Here is a 22,380-nt window from a genome sequence, read left to right on the forward strand (position 1 = left end):
AACAAAAGTAATTATCTTATACGATAACATCATAAAAGTAAATACCATACAAAATCATACTAACATCATAAAAACTATTGTGCTACATCTACTCGTGACTTTAGGGAAAAGATGAGTGGGTTGGTTTCCGTGAAATGCTAAATCAGTGTTCACCGGAGACCGCGAAGATTGAATTGATTACTTCCGTAATTCAAAACGGTTGCTTATTCGAAGACTTGTATTTTTCGTTCAAAATTAACCGGTTGGAAAAGAAAAACAATATTTCTCGAAAATTAATAAATATTCTGCTTCGAAAACTCTTCCTCGCTCACGATTTTCGGCTCTTCGTTTCTTTCTAGTTCTAAAATCCCTTTTCTTGATCATTCTGGTCCAAGGGTGGGTGGAGCTCCGCACCGCCTGTCGGTGTTTTATTTTCCTTGGTTGGTAAAGGCTTTGTCCTCCTGCTCACGTGCAAAGTTGTTGAGAAAAAAATAACGTGAAGGCGAGACAGCATAATGCTCTAAAAAGTTTACACGAATTGCCGATAATGAAACATCGTGAGTAATAGAACTGCTAATTTGATACGGTTCACAAAAAATAACCAAAAGCTAACAAAGTATCTATCTAAGTTATTTCTTTCTCATATCCAATCGTCCTTGGTAAATATTTTAACAATATATATTTTTCCGTTTAAGTATGCAACCGGTCAGTTTATATTTCATTCCCGGTTTATAGAAGGTGTCTTCTGGTAGAATTGTCGGAACTAAATTCATATTAAAAGCAATTCACGCGATAGTGTAATGAGTGTGTGTATATTAAAATTATCATTCGTGAGATTCAAATACAGTATTGCCCCGTAAATTGTCCCAAGCTTTGAGAACTCTATTCGTTTATAATTTAATTCTTTGTTCACAGATAGCGTTGCGAGTTCATTTACGCAGTGCGATCACGATGTCTCAAACATTCGATTGACTTTCTCCCAAGATACATTCTCTAGTTGATAGTTCGTTGCCTTGACACATACAAGCGAAATTCTTTCAATATAGTCTTTCGTAACTCGATAGCCCTACGAAAAAATAACTTATTAAGCAAAAGCATATGCCTGATAGTTGTAAATGATACCGCACGCTTGAACCCATACATGTTGAAAAGAGACAAAGTCAGATAATATTTAAAACGATAACAATAAAGTAAACGTATTAAGTACATACCTTCATCAATACTACACACGCCAGGCAACGGCCGCGTGACACGCTATATATAAAGGTTGCAACCTTTTACTCGTTCTTCAGTTGGTAAAACGCTAGTACACGGAGTGTGGTTGCGCGGAAAATTTGGATGTCGCTAAGTGTTTCGAAACTATTGTGCAGCGTTATTTATTGAATATACTTCGTGGCGATACCAAACCTTTACGGTGAGTACTGTGTTATATGATTGTTTCAACGATTGATACGTATTAATGACACTAATTTTAATTTTTCTGATTAAGTGTGTTAAACTCGATATCTTTTTAAATCATAAAATTAGAAAAACGTATCAGAGAAAAATCTATTCGCTTTTTCAAGTTGACCTATTGATGAGTTAGAATTAATTCTGCATTAAATGTATTTTCAATATGTATTTGAATAATTAAATATATAGTAATCATGAATTAAAGATTCTAATTGTTCAAATTATTTTGATGTAAATTTGTTTAATAAGTTTTTTCAATTCATATTCTTTTAAATGGAAAAAGAACTTTAATTATCAATTCTTTACCTGCTTAGATATACATAAGTCTAAAATTTTGAATATATAAATAAATGTGGTTATATTATCGATCTGTTAGAACGGGTGAGTCAAAGAATGGAAAGAAACTTATTTATATTTATCGTTAGAATGCAAATTCTAACGATAAATATACGACCAATAAATTCTAATAATTTGACGTTTTACAAAAAATTACGCTCTTATATTTTCTTCTTATGTTAAATGCGATCATAAAAAGAAATATTTAAGGAATTGACCAAAATTAAGGTAATAAATTAAAAATAAAGAAGAATGTTACTTAATTACTGTTTCATAAATGTGTTGTTTCCTTCTTTACGAATTATGTCGAAAATTTAATTATCAATTTCAAAAACGACAACTAGCGTAAGCTGTAGTCTACCTTAAGACTGCATCGTCTTATGCAAAAATTGATTTTTAATCATTTTTTATCCAAAAAAAACGTATTAAATAATTTCCCAGCATATGCGTATGATCAATACTATTCATTCTGTTTGAGTTAAAAGTAACGGAGCTTTTGCCAGAAACTAAAAAGCTCACCCAAATCATGACGGAACCGCCCCTAAAATAATGTGTTTGGTGGAAAATCACCAAGACAAATTATTATTAAAAAAAGCATTACACCATTAGGGGATAAAAAGAATCATAATTTCCCCGTGCAAATAAAGGTCTTTTTTTTTTATCAGCAGTCTCTAATTTTAGTACTGATTCCATTCTCGAAATAACAGTGTTCAGTGATTTTAAAATACTCCGGTAAATGGTACTTATTGACACATCTAAATTACATTCATTTTAAATATTGGTCAATAACTGATGAATTAGATGTTATTCTTAGCATTTTACGTTCGTCTCGTGACCATAATTTTTTCGATCGACCTAATCGCTTCTTCTCTCCATGATTACATCTCCTTGTGATATAATCTACAATTGCACTCTTTGTTCAAGATATTCGCAATATAACCGTATCTCTTGCCTTCGATGCGAAAAGAATCAATCATTGCTTTTTCTGTAATAGAAAGTTCTTTTCCACGAGACATTTTCCTTTCTAAGAGGTTTTATTCTAATCAATAAATGTCACAACTGACACCAGAGATGTCAAATAAAAGAACAAGCAACTGCAGTGTTGACAAAGTAATAAAAATAATAAACGTTGATACGTACATTAATCGAACGCTCGAAATCTAGTACTTTTTTGTTTGCCCTAACCAATTCCATTATACGCATTAATTCTTTCTTTCTTTATTCTCTGAACATTGATATAATTTTTTCCTAAATTTTCAAAATGTTCAAATATTGATGAGTTGGTATATTTTTAGCACTGTGTTCCATATATATTGTAATAAATTATGTATACTGTTTGAAACTTTTACACTTATGTTTAAAATAATTACATGTTTTTTATAATTGGCAAACAAAGTGGAAAAATGAATTCCGTTAAACTATGTAGATACATAGCTGATAGCACTTTTGATCTCGTCAGAAACGCAACACTCGTTGGCTTGCCCGGAGGCAGTCCCACGGGTGGCGCAATGACCGGGTTATACGTCTTTCGTTGTTTCCCCGGTTAAGGACGTCGAAGACAGATATAGATTTGACAGACATATGATCACAGTGATATCGCGTGGACAAAAGTCAATCGTCTGCGTCGGATCTAGCACTATGTAACTATGTACACTAACCCAATCCAGCTTGGAAACTAAGCATAAATGGCGGGATATTTTTGCGTATAACTGTAAGACTTGTATATGTATATATATAGGAAAAGGTTATTCTAAATGTTGGGCTTTACGACATATTTCAAAATCATCGAAATCGGAGGAGAAATAGCATTTCGACAAGTTCGCCAGAAATTGTTTCTATGGTGGAAAAAGTTGGGTCCTGAATGGGTTAACGTGATTCGGGTAATATATTAAATTTCCTATATACGCATAAACATCTATAATTGTATAAAAAAGATACCTAATTGTATAATAATCGGTGCATGGAACTCACTATCATATTTATCGATGACGAAGACAAAGGAAGCAGTACAATTTAAAATTACTGGTATCTTTCCGTATGTTTGCTATACGTAAACTGCTTCTGTTTGCGACAACGTCGGTCGAGAAATAGGTAAAGACTCGCAAATGTTTACCTAGATATTCATTTGCAAGAAAAGTACGTTGACATGAGTTGCTCTCAAAATAAATGTCGTAAATCTGTCTTGCAACTAACATTCATAAAATTCCAATTAACCTGCCAACGACCGAAAAAGATATGAACATACAGATTTATGTACGTACATATACCTATATGTATATCGATTGTGTCCATCTTATTCAGATAAAAAACGGGATCAAGAATACACCTATATTAATTAAAAATTAGAATTTTGAATGATACTCGATTGAAGGCTGAGTGAACATTTATATATTAGTATATTGGTGAATAAAGTGAGTAAAGTGAATAAAGTGAATAAAAGTGAATAACGTGATTAAAATGAATAAAGATCCGTTTTTAAGATACACGCAGAGAATCGGGGATATCGCATAGAAATCTGTGGAACTATATGAAAAATTGCATACAACGTGAAAATTTGGTGTCGGACGCTTGATTGCAACAGTCGCGGTGTTGTAACAAAGGATCCTTTATTCTCCTAAATGACGTAAATAGAATTGTACGATGCAAAGTGATAGACATATTGCATTCGTTGCGTTCCTATGCTATTTAATTGAGTTGTGGTTCCGCTGCGACGCTGTTTCGTACGCGCAATCGATAAGTGGTAATTTCATACGAAAATTGATACGTAATCGTGGACACGTGCTCCATTACAGTTTGAATCAATGATAATTTTACAATTAACACCTCACTAGCAATTTTCCAATAAAAGTCGCACTCACATTTGTTCTGTCAAGTCTCTTGAAATGGTACTTTCATCTTCTCTCCTTTTTGCTCTTTTCTTTTTTTTGTAATATTTTCATATAATAATAAATATTATATTTCATATAATAATTTCATATAATAATTCATAAAAATAATACGTGTACATAACGTGTTTCAATAACGTAGATGAACATATTTGTTTGCGTTACAAGGCCATTTTATGGATGATACTTGTTGATTTGTAGTTAACCTTCTAAGTGGCGAAGCAATTTTCTCACATGATATATCGGTTCTTCTATCAACACGTTACATATAAATAAAGATAAAGGATATATATAATATAAAACACACGAAGTTGATGAAGGAAGATTACATTAACGTAGGAAGATAAATTTTGTCTTTTTTTATTTTTAAATAGTCGTCCGATTTCGTAGAAAGCAAATTCGCTAGAATAGCGAATTCTACGTAAGTATGTGAGTGCTAAGTACAACAAAAGGTGTATAATGTGAACTAGTGACAACTTAAAATCGGAATATCCTTCTGTACAACAATTTACCAATTAAGCTCGTCGAAAGCTAAATTGATTCTCTCAATTTCATTACACAAGTACGTGATTAATATTAAATTTTCAAGAAACAAATTATTCATTTCCATAGGTTCATTCATTCATACGAGAAGATAACATAAAAAATGGTAAATCTCAATTTACAAATTCGATACTTAATAATATTAGTAAATTATTAAGGGACTTCTGTCGCACAAACAATTTTTATCATTTCACAATATTAATTCTAATCAGTAAAATTTCTTTACGGAACTTTCTTTGTCTTATATTCAATTTTATTTATTGTTGCACAGAAATATGTATTAAATTTGTTACAATTTTCTGTTGAAAATGACAACGTGAGTTCGTTCTCGCCATCCATTAGTCGATGCGTTAGTTATAACAAATAGTAACTAGAGGATGATCCTAGTTACAATCGATAGATTTAATCGATAGGCTTAAGATGCCTTTTTATTTTTATCCCTAGTTTTTGTAAGCGCGTGCAATAAAGGTTTTTTTGGCTCAGAACGGTGTGATAGATTTATCCATTCAATAAAATAATAACTATTCTGATCTTACCTCTGAGTATAGAAATAACAACATTTTCAAACGTAGAATCATACGTCAAATTTTGCGAAATATGAAATAACGGTAATTAACGGTAACTACAAAATAGGATTGAAACGTTTATTTATAATACCTTATAATGTTTAAACGTTGACTGCACTGTTTTAGTTTATAACACAGTCTGTGTGCATGTTACATTAAATGAGAGTTCGTAAAACAGAAACGTATCCAAACGAGGTTTTCATAACCTGTTAACACAACACATAAACACACAAATAATAAGATCTGTTTGAGATGAAAAGTTGAAACTAATACAGTCGAGTACTATTTGTTTACAATGTTCCGTCCGGAACACTGAAACGAACATGTAAGTAGACATCCTTCGTCAGTAAACTTTATAGTAAGATCACAAAAAAGGGCTGTTTTCGAATTTAAATCTTAATCCTTGAAAAAAAGAGTTCAGACATTTTAGGACGTTTTTCCTCCATTTGTCTCAAGTACTATCTGCCCTAAAAATTCCAAAGTCTTTTTTTTATCAATCTGTACACAACACAGAATGCAAGTAAAAATACAATATTTCAAAATGAATTAACTTAATACCAACAGTCAACTCACACCTGAAAGTACTCAAACACTTACCACAGAAAATTTGTTACGAACATACTGTGTACATTGTAGGAAACTTTTTGAAATTCCATCAGCGTTCTAACGAGACGTAATTATATCGGTAAAATTGGAAATCGATCTGAAATTCTACGTAAAAGTTACAAGATATTTACTACAAATATATTGAATATTGTGGCTTATTAATACAATGAATAATTGACTGTGTCAACACTTACTAAATATCTTGTAATTTCTATATGTATTTTCAAATGTGTTTTGAATTTTGCCATTGTGATAATCCGAGTAGAGTCTCGTCACGGTGCTAATGAAATTTAAAAATGTTTGCCACAATGCGCGTAATATATTGATAAAATGTAACTAAAGGATTCAAATCAAATATTTTTGGCAGATAATAGAAATTGTTCAGAGTGGATCGTATAAATATCACCAATGCATTTTCTGATATTCTAATAATTCTGATAATTATTTATTGAATACACATCGGTTCGTGTCAAAGACGAAGAATTATCGGAGATAACTACGACCATACACAGATATATTCAATATTTACTTACAGCGATAAAACCGTACAATGAGAAGGTATAAAATTTTCCAGCTGTAACGTGCAAACTCTGTTGTCCAAGAGTCATAACCAGAAGCAATAACTTTTGATTATGCAGCGATAAATTATTCCAGTCCGTAGCATAAAACGCTTCGCTCACTTTCATCGACTAAATGTAATTTTAATCATATTTTTAATCTTCTTTTTATAACAATTTCGAAAGGGTGGAAAATGCGTGCAAAAGTATCCAAGCAAACAGATTTTACGTGACACGTACAATATGAACGCAAAAGTTTATGCGTTCAAATATTTTCATTCATATTATAATTATATTTCCATTTAATTAAAAATCAATATTAATTTTGTCACTAGCACTTGCATAGTTTTAGTAATCGTGATATTAAACAATCTGCAGTCTTTGAAAATTCTAATGCTAAACATCACTTAACTCTGCTTCTTTGCACCATTTTTCATCTGATAGTTTTTCTACTACAATAAAAATCCTGTTATCAAAGATTATTTTAATTTTGTTAAAAGTTATTCTTTTTGTCGTAGACAGCAAATCTATCTGGTTGAAGACACTTGTACACAACTGCGAATGATAGATACTTCGTTTGACAACTGTTCTCCCATGAAAGAGTATAGATATAACATCGATATAATTATCGAAATGTATAAACCGTAAGTCAAAGTGTTCACGAAACTTCCCGAGGGATTCTGAAAATTATAACAATTGAAATTAAGAATGCGAACAAAATTAATGTCTAAAATTAAATAGCTAGAAATGTTACAAATAGAGTTTCTATATCTAAATTTACATATACATGTATGTTTTTTTTTTTTTTTTATAAATTATACTCCAGTAAAGTCTGAATCAAGTATTATAATACGATGAACAAAGTAAACGATAAATGCGATAAACGTACTAGAAGCATCATGTATATGATAGTCGCCATTCTAATGGTTGTCTGCAATAGTTCCACCAAAAGAAAAACTTGCAGGGCTGAATTGATGGAGTTCGCTGTCCTGCATGGAATTTTGAATATTACATAATATCGTTACGATAATGAGTCAGTGAACATGATGTGCACGTATAAGCTGATTTATATTAATTTATAGATGGGTAAAAAACAACTAAACTTGAAAAATAAAGTCTTGAAGAATAAACTAAATAGATTAAAAGCAAACTATTTTCCAGGATGAGAAAGTAATTGTTTCATCTAGTAAAGCTATGTTATTTAACGAAAATAATATACATATGTATATGTATATTAGGGTTGAAGAATTGTTTATCTCCAAATATTTGCATAAAGATGTAAAGTTTTAATTATATTTGAAATAAATAAGTAAATTTAATTATGTTTGAAATAGGATAAATAAGAACACCAACAGGATAATCGATAGAATGTAAATAAGAAATGAAAGCAAGAAAGATAAATACTTACGTAATTAGTTTTACATGCGCGGTCACGAATTCTTTGATTACACTGTCTAAATTAACGTTTGAATTCGTGGAAATATTTTGTATACGATATGACAAGATTGAGAATTTACCGCAGATGTGTAGCACCAAGTTAACTAACAAACTGATGGCGCTTATATGGCTTAATGCAATGAACATGACTGGAAATTGGTATAAATACATGATAACGAAGTTTTGAAAGTCGTCTTGATAATCGAGAAAAGCATAGGCTCGGAAAGGCAATTTATAAGCTTTCGATGATTCATTGCTTTGTCCTGAAATAATATCATAGAAATGAAATTGCTTCTTCTCGCCCTAAATTCGTTTTAAACGCATTTTGGAATTCATTAAACTGTACGTATATATCATATTTTAATTCATTCAACTATACATATAGCTTTTATTATATTTATGTATATACATATACTCTATACAATTTTTTACATCATCTGCCAATAAATATAAAACATAGATTTGTAAAATTTTTCAATTTTATAACGTAAAAATAATACTAATTTCACCTGATTTAAACATTTTGAATAAATAAGGTACCTAATCAAGCATATTAATGTTAAATTCTATTTGAACTATAATACTTTTAATTGGGTTGTCCAGTAAGTTTGTAATAGAAATTTAAAGAAAATTTATAGCTAATGTAATTTGCTATAGAATTATCATTATTATTAATTAGTATTATTATCATTATCACAATTATCATATTGTACCGAATTATTTTAACAATTTCTGGATATCTTCTCTTAACTTTTCATCGTCTTTGATGATAAAAAGTATTTGATTTTTTATTTACTACGACATTGTATCTCTCGAAATTATTTCATGTATAATTAAAAAGCTGAGAGAACGCGCAATAGATAAAGAGGAACGTTACAGTTGCTTATAAAATTAATTATATTATTATTGTCATATAAATCAAATATAAAATACTTAAAAGTTTTTTTTAAATTTCATTACGAACTTTCCAGACAATCTAATAATCCTCATGTACATACTTATATGGTAATAGTATTAACTTCTAACTAAACCATCAAATTTATCAAGGTATCTAAATCAACGTATCGATGAAGAAATACCTGAATCAAGCTTCAACAACTGCAGCATAGGTGACAAGTACCAGAGAGTTGCTATCACTAAAGTCGTTGAAATGGCGTATCTACCGAATTTATCCGAAATGTTGTGATACGTGAAGTACAAGCGCATCTCCTCCACAGTTTCAAACTTACTCTTAGCAATTTCTTCTCTCACAGTAACGATCCCGTGTTCGATCAGTTTGTTGAATCGAAGCAAAAATAGTATAAAATAGGTAGCGGTTGCTATGGTATTATCTATAATGTTTTCTACCATCGATTCTAAATTTCCGAATGCTTCGATCAGGTCAATGTACATTATAACTATATGTACGCTGAGATAGGACATATACATAACGAATTTCGTGTATTTTTTTCTTAAGGGCCACGCATCCCAAATTAAGAAAACCCTTTCGTTTAGTAAGAACACGTCTTTCACTTTTCTGTTTATATTTTCCTGCGACACACGCCAAAACAGTTAATTTTATTTAATTATTCATAATTTCCGAATGCTAAAATATCAAGTGACACAATGAAAATTATAATAATAACAATTATAATAGTAATTACGGTAATAACCAAAACGCCATCCCATTATTATTTGCACGAAAACATACAAAAACTTAAGAATAATAAATCTATACAAAATTATAATTAATTCGTAACATTTATAATTAATAATGATAATGATGATAATAAAAGTAAACGTTTAGAAACAAAATCGGCTTATTATTATTTGCATAGAACATACAAAGGTCCAAATTAACAAACTTGTAAATACGTAAATACAGAAAAGTACGATGTTTATATACTAAAAATATACGCGTGTAACATAATTTCACAAAATTCCTAAACTCTTTGATGTAAACAAAATAGAACTCTTTATCTTGCTTGGTTTAATTCATAAAGTGAGGTAAATGCGTACATGCTGAGATCAAATCAGAAGAAATAACAGTGATATTGAATAATGAAATGAATAATAAATATGCATACGATAACAAATATCGTTGTAAATGAAGGAGCAATTCTTTTATTTTTATCTACAAGAGATTATTGTTACGAAATTATTATTGTTAGTATTTCATGTTAATAAAGACACGAATAGAATAATGTATTATTGTATAATAGAACTACTATTATTTTAAACAGTTCTCTTGAAACCTCGTCAAATATATTAAATATAAAATATTATAGAATGAATCAGTTGCCAAAAATGTTACGAATTTTGCTCAACAACTCAACAGAATCGCCGTCTTAGAGGCAGAGCTATTGTAGTATGGGACGAAATTATTTCCATATTAATCAAAAGTCAAAGCATTTTGCGTGTCTTTCATACGAATTAATAGTTTTTAAGTAAACCTTCTTAGCATAAGAAAATTTCCAAGATCAATCGCAGTTCAATTAAAAATTGAGCAAACCCTTGAACGTAAATTGAACAATATCGAACCCAGCGCGTATTATAACATAATACATCATTGACAAAATTCAATATTATAAAATATATAAATTATATTCGATATATAATATTATAAAATCCAAGCTATATAAAATATCATCGTATCGCTATAGATGTATAACGTTAAAATTGTCAAGAAAATTCAATCTCCTCCCGGAGAACTTTTTAGAAATATCACGAACGATTTTAACGAAGTCGATGTTAAAAAAATGTAATAGAAACGACTAAAGCACAGAGCTGGCCTTACGTTCATCGCAGTTCTTCGTTGTTTTAATCGAGTCGTGATTTTAACAACTACTGACCGCTGCCGCGCCGTTATCATACCGCGTTTCATACCAATGATCGATTAACGATTATTTCGTAGGAAAATTGACGGCTGGCCGGGGCACACGCTTCGTTACAGACTCGTTCAATCATTATCTTACAACTGTCGTGCAGACAGATAATTTCCGTCTTATCCTGTCATTTGGCGCAATTTAAACTCATCGATTACGATATATCCATATTGTAATTGCGTTTGTTCTTCAGACTTGAGCGACGAAATCGAGACATTGTTCTCCCCTGAGCGATATTAGGCAGATTTAAACCTATCAAGTTCTTGTGGAATAAAGCAATTAACGGTAAACGTTATCCTTTCTAATGCGTTGCGAAATTAGATATCACAACTTCGACACGATATTCCGCTATGTTTTGTCGTCGAATGTTCGTTGAAAGTGAGCTATCAGTACGGACAAGTGGTGGATAGGAAAATTGGATTTATTCAGATTGGTTTCAGCGTCTGGCTTCCGTTCGATGGAAGAGCGAAGCGAAAGAGAATCAACGATGGAAAGACATCGAGCGTTTGATTAAATGGAATCTGTTATTCTGTGATTCTGATGTACTGTGTGAAACGTCCGTGCATGCGTTCTGTGAAAAAGGGAAGTGGGGCCGGGACTGTGGTGAAAAGATATGGAACAAAAGATAAGGAAAAGAAATTGTACAAAATTATACAATGTATATATTCTATAGTTTGGAATTATAAGGAATGCAATATTTAACGAAAAAGCGATTCTCTTCGTTTCGCAATTAGAATTATAAAAACTTGATAAAAATAATATTTGGATAAGTAAAAAGTTGCCTCTTTCATTCGTTAGTTGAATATAGACGCGCGAGGATAAAGAAAAAATACGAAACGGCAAACGTAGATGTTAAAAATATTTGATTTTATAAAACTTGGTGTGATTTGTACGTTGTTTTATAAAATGGAAAAAAGCGATTATCAATTGCTGCAGGAATTATTTATTTTTGATAGAAAAATCACCGAAATAAGTCAGTCAAGTGTTGAATTCTGTAAGATTTATAAAGCGTTTTACTTGTGTAGTTAATTTAGTTTGCAGGAAAATTTCTCGGTGTGATTGACTAATCTCTACGTACGGAATGAGTAGTCAAGGTTCCAGATGTTGCTTCATTGTCGCGTAATTTCCTCATTTCTATCAACTACATACATTCTCGATATATAGTGTGTTCTTTGAACCTCAACAACGAGAAAACGCGTGTTATCAAGTTACAGCGTGGCACACATAATAATCAGTGTACCAAACAAACATGGAACCCTCGGATTATAATATAAAATAATACCTGTTCAATGATGAACGTTTTAGCTACTGATATATCGCCAGCTTTTTTTTTTCTTTTAAGGAATATTTGAAGATCCGAGCTTCTGTAGTTTGAAGATAAATTCAATTTATAAATTTTCACAAAGTAGTTTTCCGTTCCAAAATTTGGAACGTTCTTCGTTTTTTGGACGAAGCAAACTTTTTCGTACATTTTTCTGAGAAATGAGAATATTATAATTATAACTTTCGCTTTCAAATATAATGAATTACAGTGTGAATACTCTAAAAGCATATTATCACGAATAAAATATTTCGTTATAAAAGGAAATCGTCATTTTGGAACCCTAACATGCTCTAAACTTTCACGCAGAAGCGTAGAACCATTGTATAATGTAATTCTCTTACAACGTAATGCTGAAATATAGAAAATGATTTTGTATGATTATGGTGACAACGTGTTATATCATCGTTTTGTCGCACTCGGTTATTAATTTTGTAATATGTATTATTTCAGCTGTACAAGTAAATATCTATAATATTTGTGTAATTGCGTAACCGATCTGTAACATACCGCAAACACGAGTACAACGAGCGTTATTCACATTCGCATACGTTGCTTTATATGAAGATCCATGGAATGCCAAATCCACGGAGAAAATCTAGAAATTACGACCATGAAAATAGCTCAAATTCACGGAAGTTTATTAAATGCGCTCATTTTACGTAGAATGAAGAGTAGAGTAAAGAAGAAGAAGAAGAAGAAGAAGAAGTGAAGAGAAAAGGAATAAATTGATTAAAATTGGAACAATTGAACGAGTGGAGAGACATTATATCGATAATTTAAATATTGTAAATATCACTATGGTACATATTTTTTTTTTTACATTTTCCCCTTGTAAATATTCCAAATTGTTTACATTTTACAAACGTTCTACAGATTAATTACGTTTTCTTTAATTAAATTTTATTCAACGTTAGAACGCACCAGTGTCTTTTATGGTTATGCGTATTATTGACGAAGAGCGAGTAAATCGCTCGGTTGCTTTCTTCTAAGTCTTCCGGAGACGTCTGAGTAATAGTTTCTCAGCTAATGGTTCGCGTGATTCTTTATTCCGTTTAGCCGAGCACTGGAATGATTTGTAATTTCCTCTGCAATCGTGGTTATTTTCAATGTTTTCCTTGTACACATGCGGATACATGTGAACACTGTAACAAAGAGTTCGTCGGGAACCCATTGTTCGTTATTTGTCAAGTGCAGACTGTGTGGAACAGACTGAACGAATATTACATGCGTGAAACTATTATCATTTGTCAAATACACGCGTGGTGTATCTACGAACGTAACGATATTTGACAAATATACATACAGTGTTGTGAAAAGATGAAGATCAAAGTAGACGTATTACGAGCGTTAATAACTTTTATACCAAATATTATTTACCATATCGATAACAATCATCTATTCCAAGCTAGACAAGATATTAAGAAAAGGTTTTTTTTTTTTTTTTATTTAATATTTCACATTCACAATTTGTCCAATTTGGACATTTGGTAGAATTTTTTAGCTGTTTGATTATCATGTGGGTGTCTACCCCCAATGGGGTACCATCTTCGTGTTTGTTAGGATATATCCTTTATGAGATCTGCTGGGTGTTTCCTTTTTAGTCTTCTTTCTATGCTTGTGTTGATCGTTTCCGTTGCCAGTCGGTTCGGCTGCGTTGCTATTCTTTCTCTGTACCTTCTTGCGCATCTGCTAATCTCTTCCTTGACCGTTGGTATTCCAAGGTCTTTCCGTAACGTACCATGGGGCGAAATTAAGAAAAAGTGAGCGATATTTATAAGCTACGATTCTCGATATCGAAACGATAATGAAAGTTCGCGTAGAAAAATGTCGTTTGAGATCTATTTTCAAGTCGTAAACAATGGAACTTTTGATCCATCTATTGACAAACTTTTCTTTGTATTATCGAGACAATAATAAAAGCTAGTGCAGAAAAAAATCGTTTGAGATTTATTTTCAAGTCGTAAACAATGGAACTTTTGATCCATCTATTGACAAACTTTTCTTTGTATTATCGAGACAATAATGAAAGTTCGCGTAGAAAAAAATCGTTTGAGATTTATTTTCAAGTCGTAAACAATGAAACTTTTGATCCATCTATTGACAAACTTTTCTTTGTATTTCATTCACATTTATGTTTTTTTTTCGAATAAAGCTTATCTTTCAAACTTGTTTCGTCTACCACTATACGCAAATATTTAATACGCTAGAAACCCCCATATTCGATATTTAAATCATTCTAAAGAAATTTGATTAATTCTGTTTACAGCATATATAATTACTTAACATTTAATTTCTTATGTAGCAACTAATAAACCTTGATGGTATTACTCAATTTATTTTTCTGTATGGCTCGTTTATGGAGGATAAACTATGTGAGAAGTCGACCGTATGTGAGAAGTGTTCATCGAATGGCGATTGTATGAATTCTCCTTGATAAATGAAAGAAAAATTATGTAGAAACTCGGTCCATAGATGGAAGCGTGGAATTACCTTTTACAGCGAAGGATTCGATGGTATCGATGACCTTGAACAGAGTCATAAACATGGTCTATAATACATGTGTACTGATAAATGAAGAGGACGCCTGTACGACGATGATAGAATTTCTGTAACAGAGGAATTTTCTGTACGATGATATACGGCCCCGTAATCACTAGCACACACGAAAAACTTATAAAATCTGCTGAATCGCTGTTGATGAGCTTCTTGCGTGTGACGCTGTCTGCGTAAGACCACGCGTTTTTAAAAAAATTCAGTTCAAAAGATTTTGATTTTTCCTTTCGATAATTTTCTTTGCTTCGCAATCGATAAAACAGGCTATATAAATATTGTTACTAAATAACGTCGATGAAATGTTGAAAGTAGATGAGATTATTTCTATCGATTTTTTACAAAACAAATATATATAAGGAATAAGGCTGTGCAATTTGATCGTATAAAAATTGTTGCCCTATATACGTAACAGTGTTTTTTATCGATAACGTTGAACCATAGGAAAAATTTCGCTTCTTCGTTTCAGGCAATGAGATAAACACGATATACAGAATTTTTCTAAATACTCTGAGATGACCAAAAACGGTTGCGCTTGCGAAAATGGATAAAAGTGAGAGGAAAGAAGTGAATAATCCGCGCCAAAATGCCAATCCATTGTCCATTCTTACATTTTGGTAATTCAAATAATTTCACATATTTCTATTAAATTATATACTATATTATATTTTTCCCATAGTTTGTTATTTAATTCTATTTCAACGATTCCAAGGAATTCCATCGTTGATTAAGTGGAATTTAATTTAATTAATTATTTAATAAACAGGTGGATCCTCAAGCTGTTCGTTGTCGGTTATAAGAAAGAATTGGAGGAGGATGATCTGTATTCGCCATTGCGGGAAGACAAGAGCAGCTATTTGGGTCAGCGTATCGTAAAAAATTGGGAGCGGGAGGTGAAAATATGTGAGAAGAAAAAAGACAATTCGAAGCCAAGTTTAATTAGGGTACTGTTCAAATGCTTCGGTAAAATACTCATTAACGGTGGACTAGGGCTATTTGTTCTAGAATTTGGCATACGGTACAGTAACAAATATAACAATTTAATTATAACTCGATACACTGTGCAGATATAGAATCAGTGCGATCAGAAGATTATTATTTTAAAATTTCTTTCAATTTAAATACAGATTATAATTTTATCGACTGCAAGTAATTCAGAAGTACTGTATTATCTGATTATTTCTAATATCATACGTCTAGTGCAGAAGTTTCTGGCCAGGTAGATTTTTCACTTTGTATCTCAAAACCAATATCCAATAAAATGTTAACTGAAGATATAGCCAGGGAAAGAAAACAACACAACAAAATAAACACTGTTACGTGGCTACACATCATATTCAAATGTTTTAGGTAAAAAAAAAAAAAAACAGAGATCCTCCAATGCTTTAAAATATCGCTTTTTGATATAAAGTGTAAACAAATGTATCCGATCGGAAACTTCTGCACGCAATTGAGTATAAGTTTGGCAAAATTTGTTTATTGGAAAAAGAATGAGAGTTTGAACTCGATAGCGTTAAAGAAACGAAAGAAAAATTAGCAATAGAATCGTATTTTATTTCAGGATCGTGCAGCCGTTTCTACTCGCCAGGATATTACGTTATTTCTCAGGGAACAGACAAGACTGGAGTACTGGTATACATTATTATGCCGCGGCTTTTTGTGTCGTGCCTTTACTAGATGCTGTGATTATTCATTGGGCCATACAAACATTTACACACCTAGGAATGAAAGTTAGAGTGGCTTGTTGTACTTTAATTTACAGGAAGATACTTAGATTGTCTAACTCTGTTCTTGAAAATGAAACATCTGTCGGGCAGGTGCAGAACAAATTAATCACAATTTATTCTATGTCTCTACTATCTATGTTCTATATTCTATGCTGTATCCTTTATCTTCAGATGATCAATTTCTTAAGCAACGACGTCAATAGGCTCGATTACTTTGTCATTGCTATTCATTACTTATGGATTGGTCCACTTCAAGTTTTTGTAATAGCGTATCTTACATTTCGTGAAATTGGATTGGGTGCAATCACAGGAATGATAGCGTTTTTATTATGTATACCATTGCAGAGTAAGTATTAAAAAAATAAGCATATCATAAGACTATGGCGTAACTGTAGTATTTCTTTTGCCATTTTAATATTATCTTCGTATTAAAAATCGAATGAACAGACATTGCTCCGATCTAAGTTCGTAAACACATTTAATTAATAATTAATCGAATTTATTTATATTTATTTTTAGACGATCCTTCAAGTAATTTATGAACTCGTCACTTTTTTTCAGTATTTCTTGGAAGGAAAGTGTCGCGTTTGACTTCCGTGTCAGCTAAAAAAACTGACAATAGGCTAAGATTGATGAATCAAATCATTAATGGAGTAGAAGTAATTAAAATGTATGTTTGGGAAGTACCATACTCGCTACTTGTCGAAAAAGCTAGACGGTAAGAAAATAACTCGTATCTATCACGTTTCGTAAGATAAAGTCGACAAACTGTTATTTATATTATTTTCAGGAAAGAAGTGGACGTGATAAAGAAGTATTCGATCGTAGAACAAATTGGTTTAACGCTTGATATGTACTTTCCTCGAGTCGGATTATTTATTGCCATATTAACTTATGTTTTAACTGGGAATAATGTGGATGCTGAAAAAGTATTTATGACTACAGCATTTTACACTATTCTACGAGATTCTATGACTACCGGTTTTGCTATAAGTAAGTTACCTTCTGATATTCAGATAAAATATTTGTTTCTTTAACCCTTTCGCTTCGGGTGCAGCTTATAGGCGGCGCCCGTGCGACGAATCCTGGGTTCGGCACCCCATACATCCGGCATACACCAATGCCATCTGTAGTCGATAATATATTTTTATCGGCAGAACATTTTCTGTTGATTTTATTGATATATTGGATTAATCATTTCTTAAAAGTTACTCAGTGCTGAAAGTACATCAAAACGTTTTACGCAATATGTTTCAAACATCCAAACGATCGTATACTGTTTCGTGCTAAAAAATCTGTTGAATCCATTAACAGTAAAATGATATTTCATATACGGTTCTTACAAGAATTATTATTTAAGACTTAGGAAAACGTATATACAGCAACCACGCACACTGTGCGCATTTCTGGCGCGCGCTTTTCGGCGGACTGGACTGCCGAAGCGAAAGGGTTAAATATGCTCGCATTTCTTTCAGTTTCCTACGATATGTTTCGATAATTATTTATCAATAATGTTAATTATTTTCAATAATATCTAACAGCAGTGATATCAATTTCATCGTGCTATACGATGCTATGTAACAATTGTCATACAGAGATTTGTTATTAATCGAGATTTAGTCCGCACGTTTATAATCTGTATTTTATTAAATAAATTTTAAGAGAAATTCGATATGATCACGATATTGCGATCTGCACAGGTGTTCATCAATTAGCGGAAGCATTGGTATCTATCAGACGACTCGAGAAATTCATGACGTATCCTGAAATCTCTGTGCCACAGAAAGTTCAGAATCAAGTAGCTACACAATCCGTTCCTATTTACTTAAAAAATGTCACTGCCAGATGGGATAACTCTCGAGACAATGACACATTGCAAAACATCCATCTAACAGTAGAAGCTGGTAGCTTCATAGCAGTGATCGGACAGATAGGCTCAGGAAAGAGCAGTTTGTTGCAAGTAATACTTCGTGAATTATCATTGACAGAAGGAGTGCTAGAAACTAACGGGAAAATAAGTTTCGCCGATCAACGACCATGGATCTTCGCTTCCTCTATCAGACAGAATATTCTCTTTGGACAGTCGATGAATGAAGCTCGTTACAACGAAGTGATTCGTGTGTGTCAATTGACACGCGATATAGATCTATTTACGCATAAAGACAGAACCATGGCCGGGGAAAGGGGAATCAATTTAAGCGGCGGTCAACGAGCTCGAATTAATTTAGCGCGAGCGTTATACACTGACGCCGATATTTATCTTCTGGACGATCCTTTATCGGCAGTCGATACGCATGTCGGTAGTCGCATTGTGGATGAATGTATACATGGTTTTCTCAAAGGCAAAACTATAATCCTAGTCACTCACCAGATACAATATTTGAAAGCCGCTGATCAGATAATCGTAATGAACAATGGTAGCATTCAAGCGAAAGGGAGCTTCGAGGAGTTGCAAAGTATGAATTTAGATTCCATGAAGGTCTTCGAAGAGATTGAGGATAAAGAAGAATTTGGCGAAGCTGAAACCAAAATAGAGAAGAAGCGAACGATGGGAGAAACGAAGAAAGAAGACGCAGTCGCGGAACAAGAACCTGTCGAGGTGGCGGAAACCAGGTCGAAGGGCAAAATGTCTAGCAATGTTTTCTTTTCCTACTGGAAAGCAAGTAGAAATATATTTCTGGTTCTTCTGATGACGATTATGTTTATATCGAGCCAATCGATAGCCAGTGGCAGCGACTATCTGGTCGCATTTTGGGTAAACACGGAGATGGCATCGTGGGTTAGAAGCGATAATGGCACGATGGGTTTTCAATGGTCCGGACCATTGTCTCGCAATGAAATTATTTATATTTATAGCGGTCTAACTATGGGAATTGCTTGTATCTACGTCGCACAGACGTTTACATATTATGCAGTTTGCATGCGCGCCTCCAAAAATCTACACGCACAGATGTTCCGTAGTATCGTACGTGCTGTGATGTACTTTTACAACACGAATCCCGCTGGTCGAATATTAAACAGGTAGAAATTCACACGTTCGCGACATCTTGCTTACTACACACGTTACTTGTGAGATCGATAATTAATTGATAATTTTATTTTCGTTTCAAGGTTTTCTAAAGACATTGGTATTATCGATAAGAAAATGCCTTTTACCATGTTCGATGTTATCATAATGTTTCTAAATTTTATGGGGACCATAGTGATCCTTGGTACAGTGAGCGTGTGGTTGTTGATACCGACTTGCGTTATTATAGTTCTTTTTTACTATATGCGAGTCGTATACATTTCAACTAGTCGCGCTGTTAAACGAATGGAGGGTACAAGTAAGTATCCACGTCATTAATAAGAGCGATTAATTTTATAAACTTTCTGTGAATTTCTCGATCTTCTCTATCAACGTTTAAGACGATTAATAGGAATATTTTTTAGCCCGTTCACCAGTATTCGATCATGTGGGTGCCACTTTGCAAGGCTTAACGACAATCAGAGCATTCAAAGCTGAAAAGATAGTAACCACGGAGTTTGACAATCATCAGGATCTGCACACATCAACGTGGTTTATATTCATCTCTCTTTCACGAGCTTTCGGTCTTTATATCGAGGCATTTTGTTTGATTTACATAGCGGTGATCACCATCATGTTTTTCGTATTCGAAGATCTCGCTATTGCCGGGGATATCGGTTTAGTAATCACGCAGGTTAGCGCTGTCGTTGGAATTTTACAGTGGGGTATAAGACAAACCGGTGAACTGGAGAATCAAATGACTTCTGTCGAAAGAGTGTTGGAGTACAGTAAGCTGGAAGAAGAGCCATTCTTGGATAGTATACCGGAAAAGAAACCGCCGGAAGAATGGCCCACGAAAGGTCTGGTCGAATTCAGAGGCGTGAGATTAAAATACGGCCCTAAAAGTACTTGTGTTTTAAATGGTATCAATTTCGTGATCAAACCTAAAGAAAAAGTGGGAGTTGTTGGAAGAACCGGTGCTGGCAAAACATCCTTAATCAGCGCTCTTTTTCGGTTAGCATACATAGAGGGAGAAATAATTATAGATGGTATACCTACGAATGAAATTGCATTGCATGACTTTCGTTCGAAAATCAGTATTATACCTCAGGAACCAGTTCTATTCGGAGGTAGTCTTCGACGAAATCTAGATCCTTTCGACGAATATTCTGATAACGTTTTATGGGAGGCTTTAGGGGAAGTAGAAATAAGAGAAACGATCTCAGAGATGGCGGCAGGTTTGAACAGTAAAGTATCGGAAGAGGGTTCAAATTTCAGCGTTGGACAACGTCAATTATTATGCCTTGTTCGAGCACTCATTCGAAATAATAAAATTATGGTTCTCGATGAAGCTACTGCTAACGTTGATCCACAGACTGATTCCCTGATTCAACAGACGGTCAGAAAGAAATTTGTGGATTGCACTGTCATTACTATAGCGCACAGATTAAATACCATAATGGATAGCGATAAGATACTTGTGATGGATCAGGGTTGTCTAGTAGTAAGTAATTATAAGTTGAGTTATTTAAAAAATCGTTTGATTATTATTTCTAAGAAATGTGATAGATTTGTCTTCTAATGTTAATTTTTTAGGAATATGATCATCCGTATGTTTTACTGCAAAAGAAAGGATATTTTTACAATATGGTGCAACAAACAGGTGCTGCAATGGCGAACAGTCTGTCAGAAGTGGCAAAGAACGTAAGTGATAAAACATTCTTCGAATTTAAGAAAATTCAAGCAAATGGAATAAACAAAATTTAATACATATATCGATCTTCCAGTGTTTTTATAAGAACAACGAAGCGGTGTCCTGATGATGACCAGACTTTAGTAACTTTCGAATGATATACTACATATTTAAGCGAAATTTTTTCGTACGTCCAACTTATATTTTCGAACCAAAGTAATAGTTTTTGCTAAGTGTAACGATGCAAATTTTGAAAGTACGGTGCTTACACAGGTATTATGTACCGACTATTTAGCCAATTACAGTTTGACGATCTTTTTGTAACAAAAGTATAATATCAATAAAATTTTGCAACAATAATTTTTATCTTTATTATTTTAATTATGGTATGGTTATTGAATATGAGATATATTTAACCAGTTAGCTGTTTTTTTACAAGCATACTCGTCGTTGCTTATTTTTTGCAACATATTTTAGGTACACACTTTTTAAAATTTTCAAAGAGATCGCAACAACTAACTGGTTAAATAATTTAAATATTATAAAGAAAAAAAAGCGAAAAAAAGGAAGCTTTCCTTCGTTATGAGCCCTGTTTAGTTTGACACGGATTCTATAATTCTAGAATTATAGAATTTTCGTCTCTAACACATTACTTTTATTTGACCAATACACTCCCGCCCTAACTCGAAAGGATCTGCCGAAGCTTCCTATCCCTAAGACGAGAAAGACGACAGGAGGCTAGCAGCAGATAGCGCTACGGCACTTTCTGCCCACGGTCCAGGGACTTTCCTCAGAGCATGAAAGTTACTAAGAACTCCGTTTGTGGCTCCGCGGTGTAGCTCGAAGGAACGCTT

At 32.9% G+C, this 22,380-nt stretch overlaps 2 protein-coding genes across 6 annotated transcripts; one reads left to right on the plus strand and one right to left on the minus strand.

Annotated features, from left to right (window-relative positions):
• Positions 1 to 953: 953 nt before the first annotated feature.
• On the plus strand, positions 954 to 21,886 carry LOC117233474 (probable multidrug resistance-associated protein lethal(2)03659). Of its 5 annotated transcripts, none has more exons than XM_033493824.1 (12): positions 954 to 1,393; positions 15,569 to 15,716; positions 15,866 to 16,117; positions 16,661 to 16,916; positions 16,998 to 17,172; positions 17,388 to 17,544; positions 17,617 to 17,819; positions 18,527 to 19,847; positions 19,938 to 20,152; positions 20,259 to 21,337; positions 21,430 to 21,537; positions 21,621 to 21,653. In XM_033493824.1, exons 2-12 carry the CDS (start codon positions 15,643 to 15,645, stop codon positions 21,651 to 21,653), a joined length of 3,873 nt encoding a protein of 1,290 aa, XP_033349715.1. In that variant the 5' UTR covers positions 954 to 1,393; positions 15,569 to 15,642. The 5 variants fall into 5 exon arrangements, with proteins under 5 accessions (XP_033349715.1, XP_033349717.1, XP_033349716.1 ...); XM_033493826.1 differs by lacking the exon at positions 954 to 1,393 and adding an exon at positions 13,745 to 13,976; XM_033493825.1 differs by lacking the exon at positions 954 to 1,393 and adding an exon at positions 15,296 to 15,368 and having other exon boundaries at positions 15,567 to 15,716.
• LOC117233255 lies at positions 5,826 to 10,452 on the minus strand. Its single transcript, XM_033493382.1, has 7 exons — positions 9,441 to 10,452; positions 8,794 to 8,798; positions 8,333 to 8,664; positions 7,814 to 7,913; positions 7,497 to 7,604; positions 6,903 to 7,056; positions 5,826 to 5,969 (listed from the first exon to the last, which is right to left on the minus strand). Exons 1-7 carry the CDS (start codon positions 9,787 to 9,789, stop codon positions 5,917 to 5,919), a joined length of 1,101 nt encoding a protein of 366 aa, XP_033349273.1. The 5' UTR covers positions 9,790 to 10,452; the 3' UTR covers positions 5,826 to 5,916.
• Positions 21,887 to 22,380: the final 494 nt, after the last annotated feature.

This window comes from Bombus vosnesenskii, unplaced genomic scaffold (assembly GCF_011952255.1).
Source record: "Bombus vosnesenskii isolate JDL3184/JDL3185 unplaced genomic scaffold, Bvos_JDL3184-5_v1.1 scf7180000013295, whole genome shotgun sequence".
NCBI lineage: Eukaryota > Metazoa > Arthropoda > Insecta > Hymenoptera > Apidae > Bombus > Bombus vosnesenskii.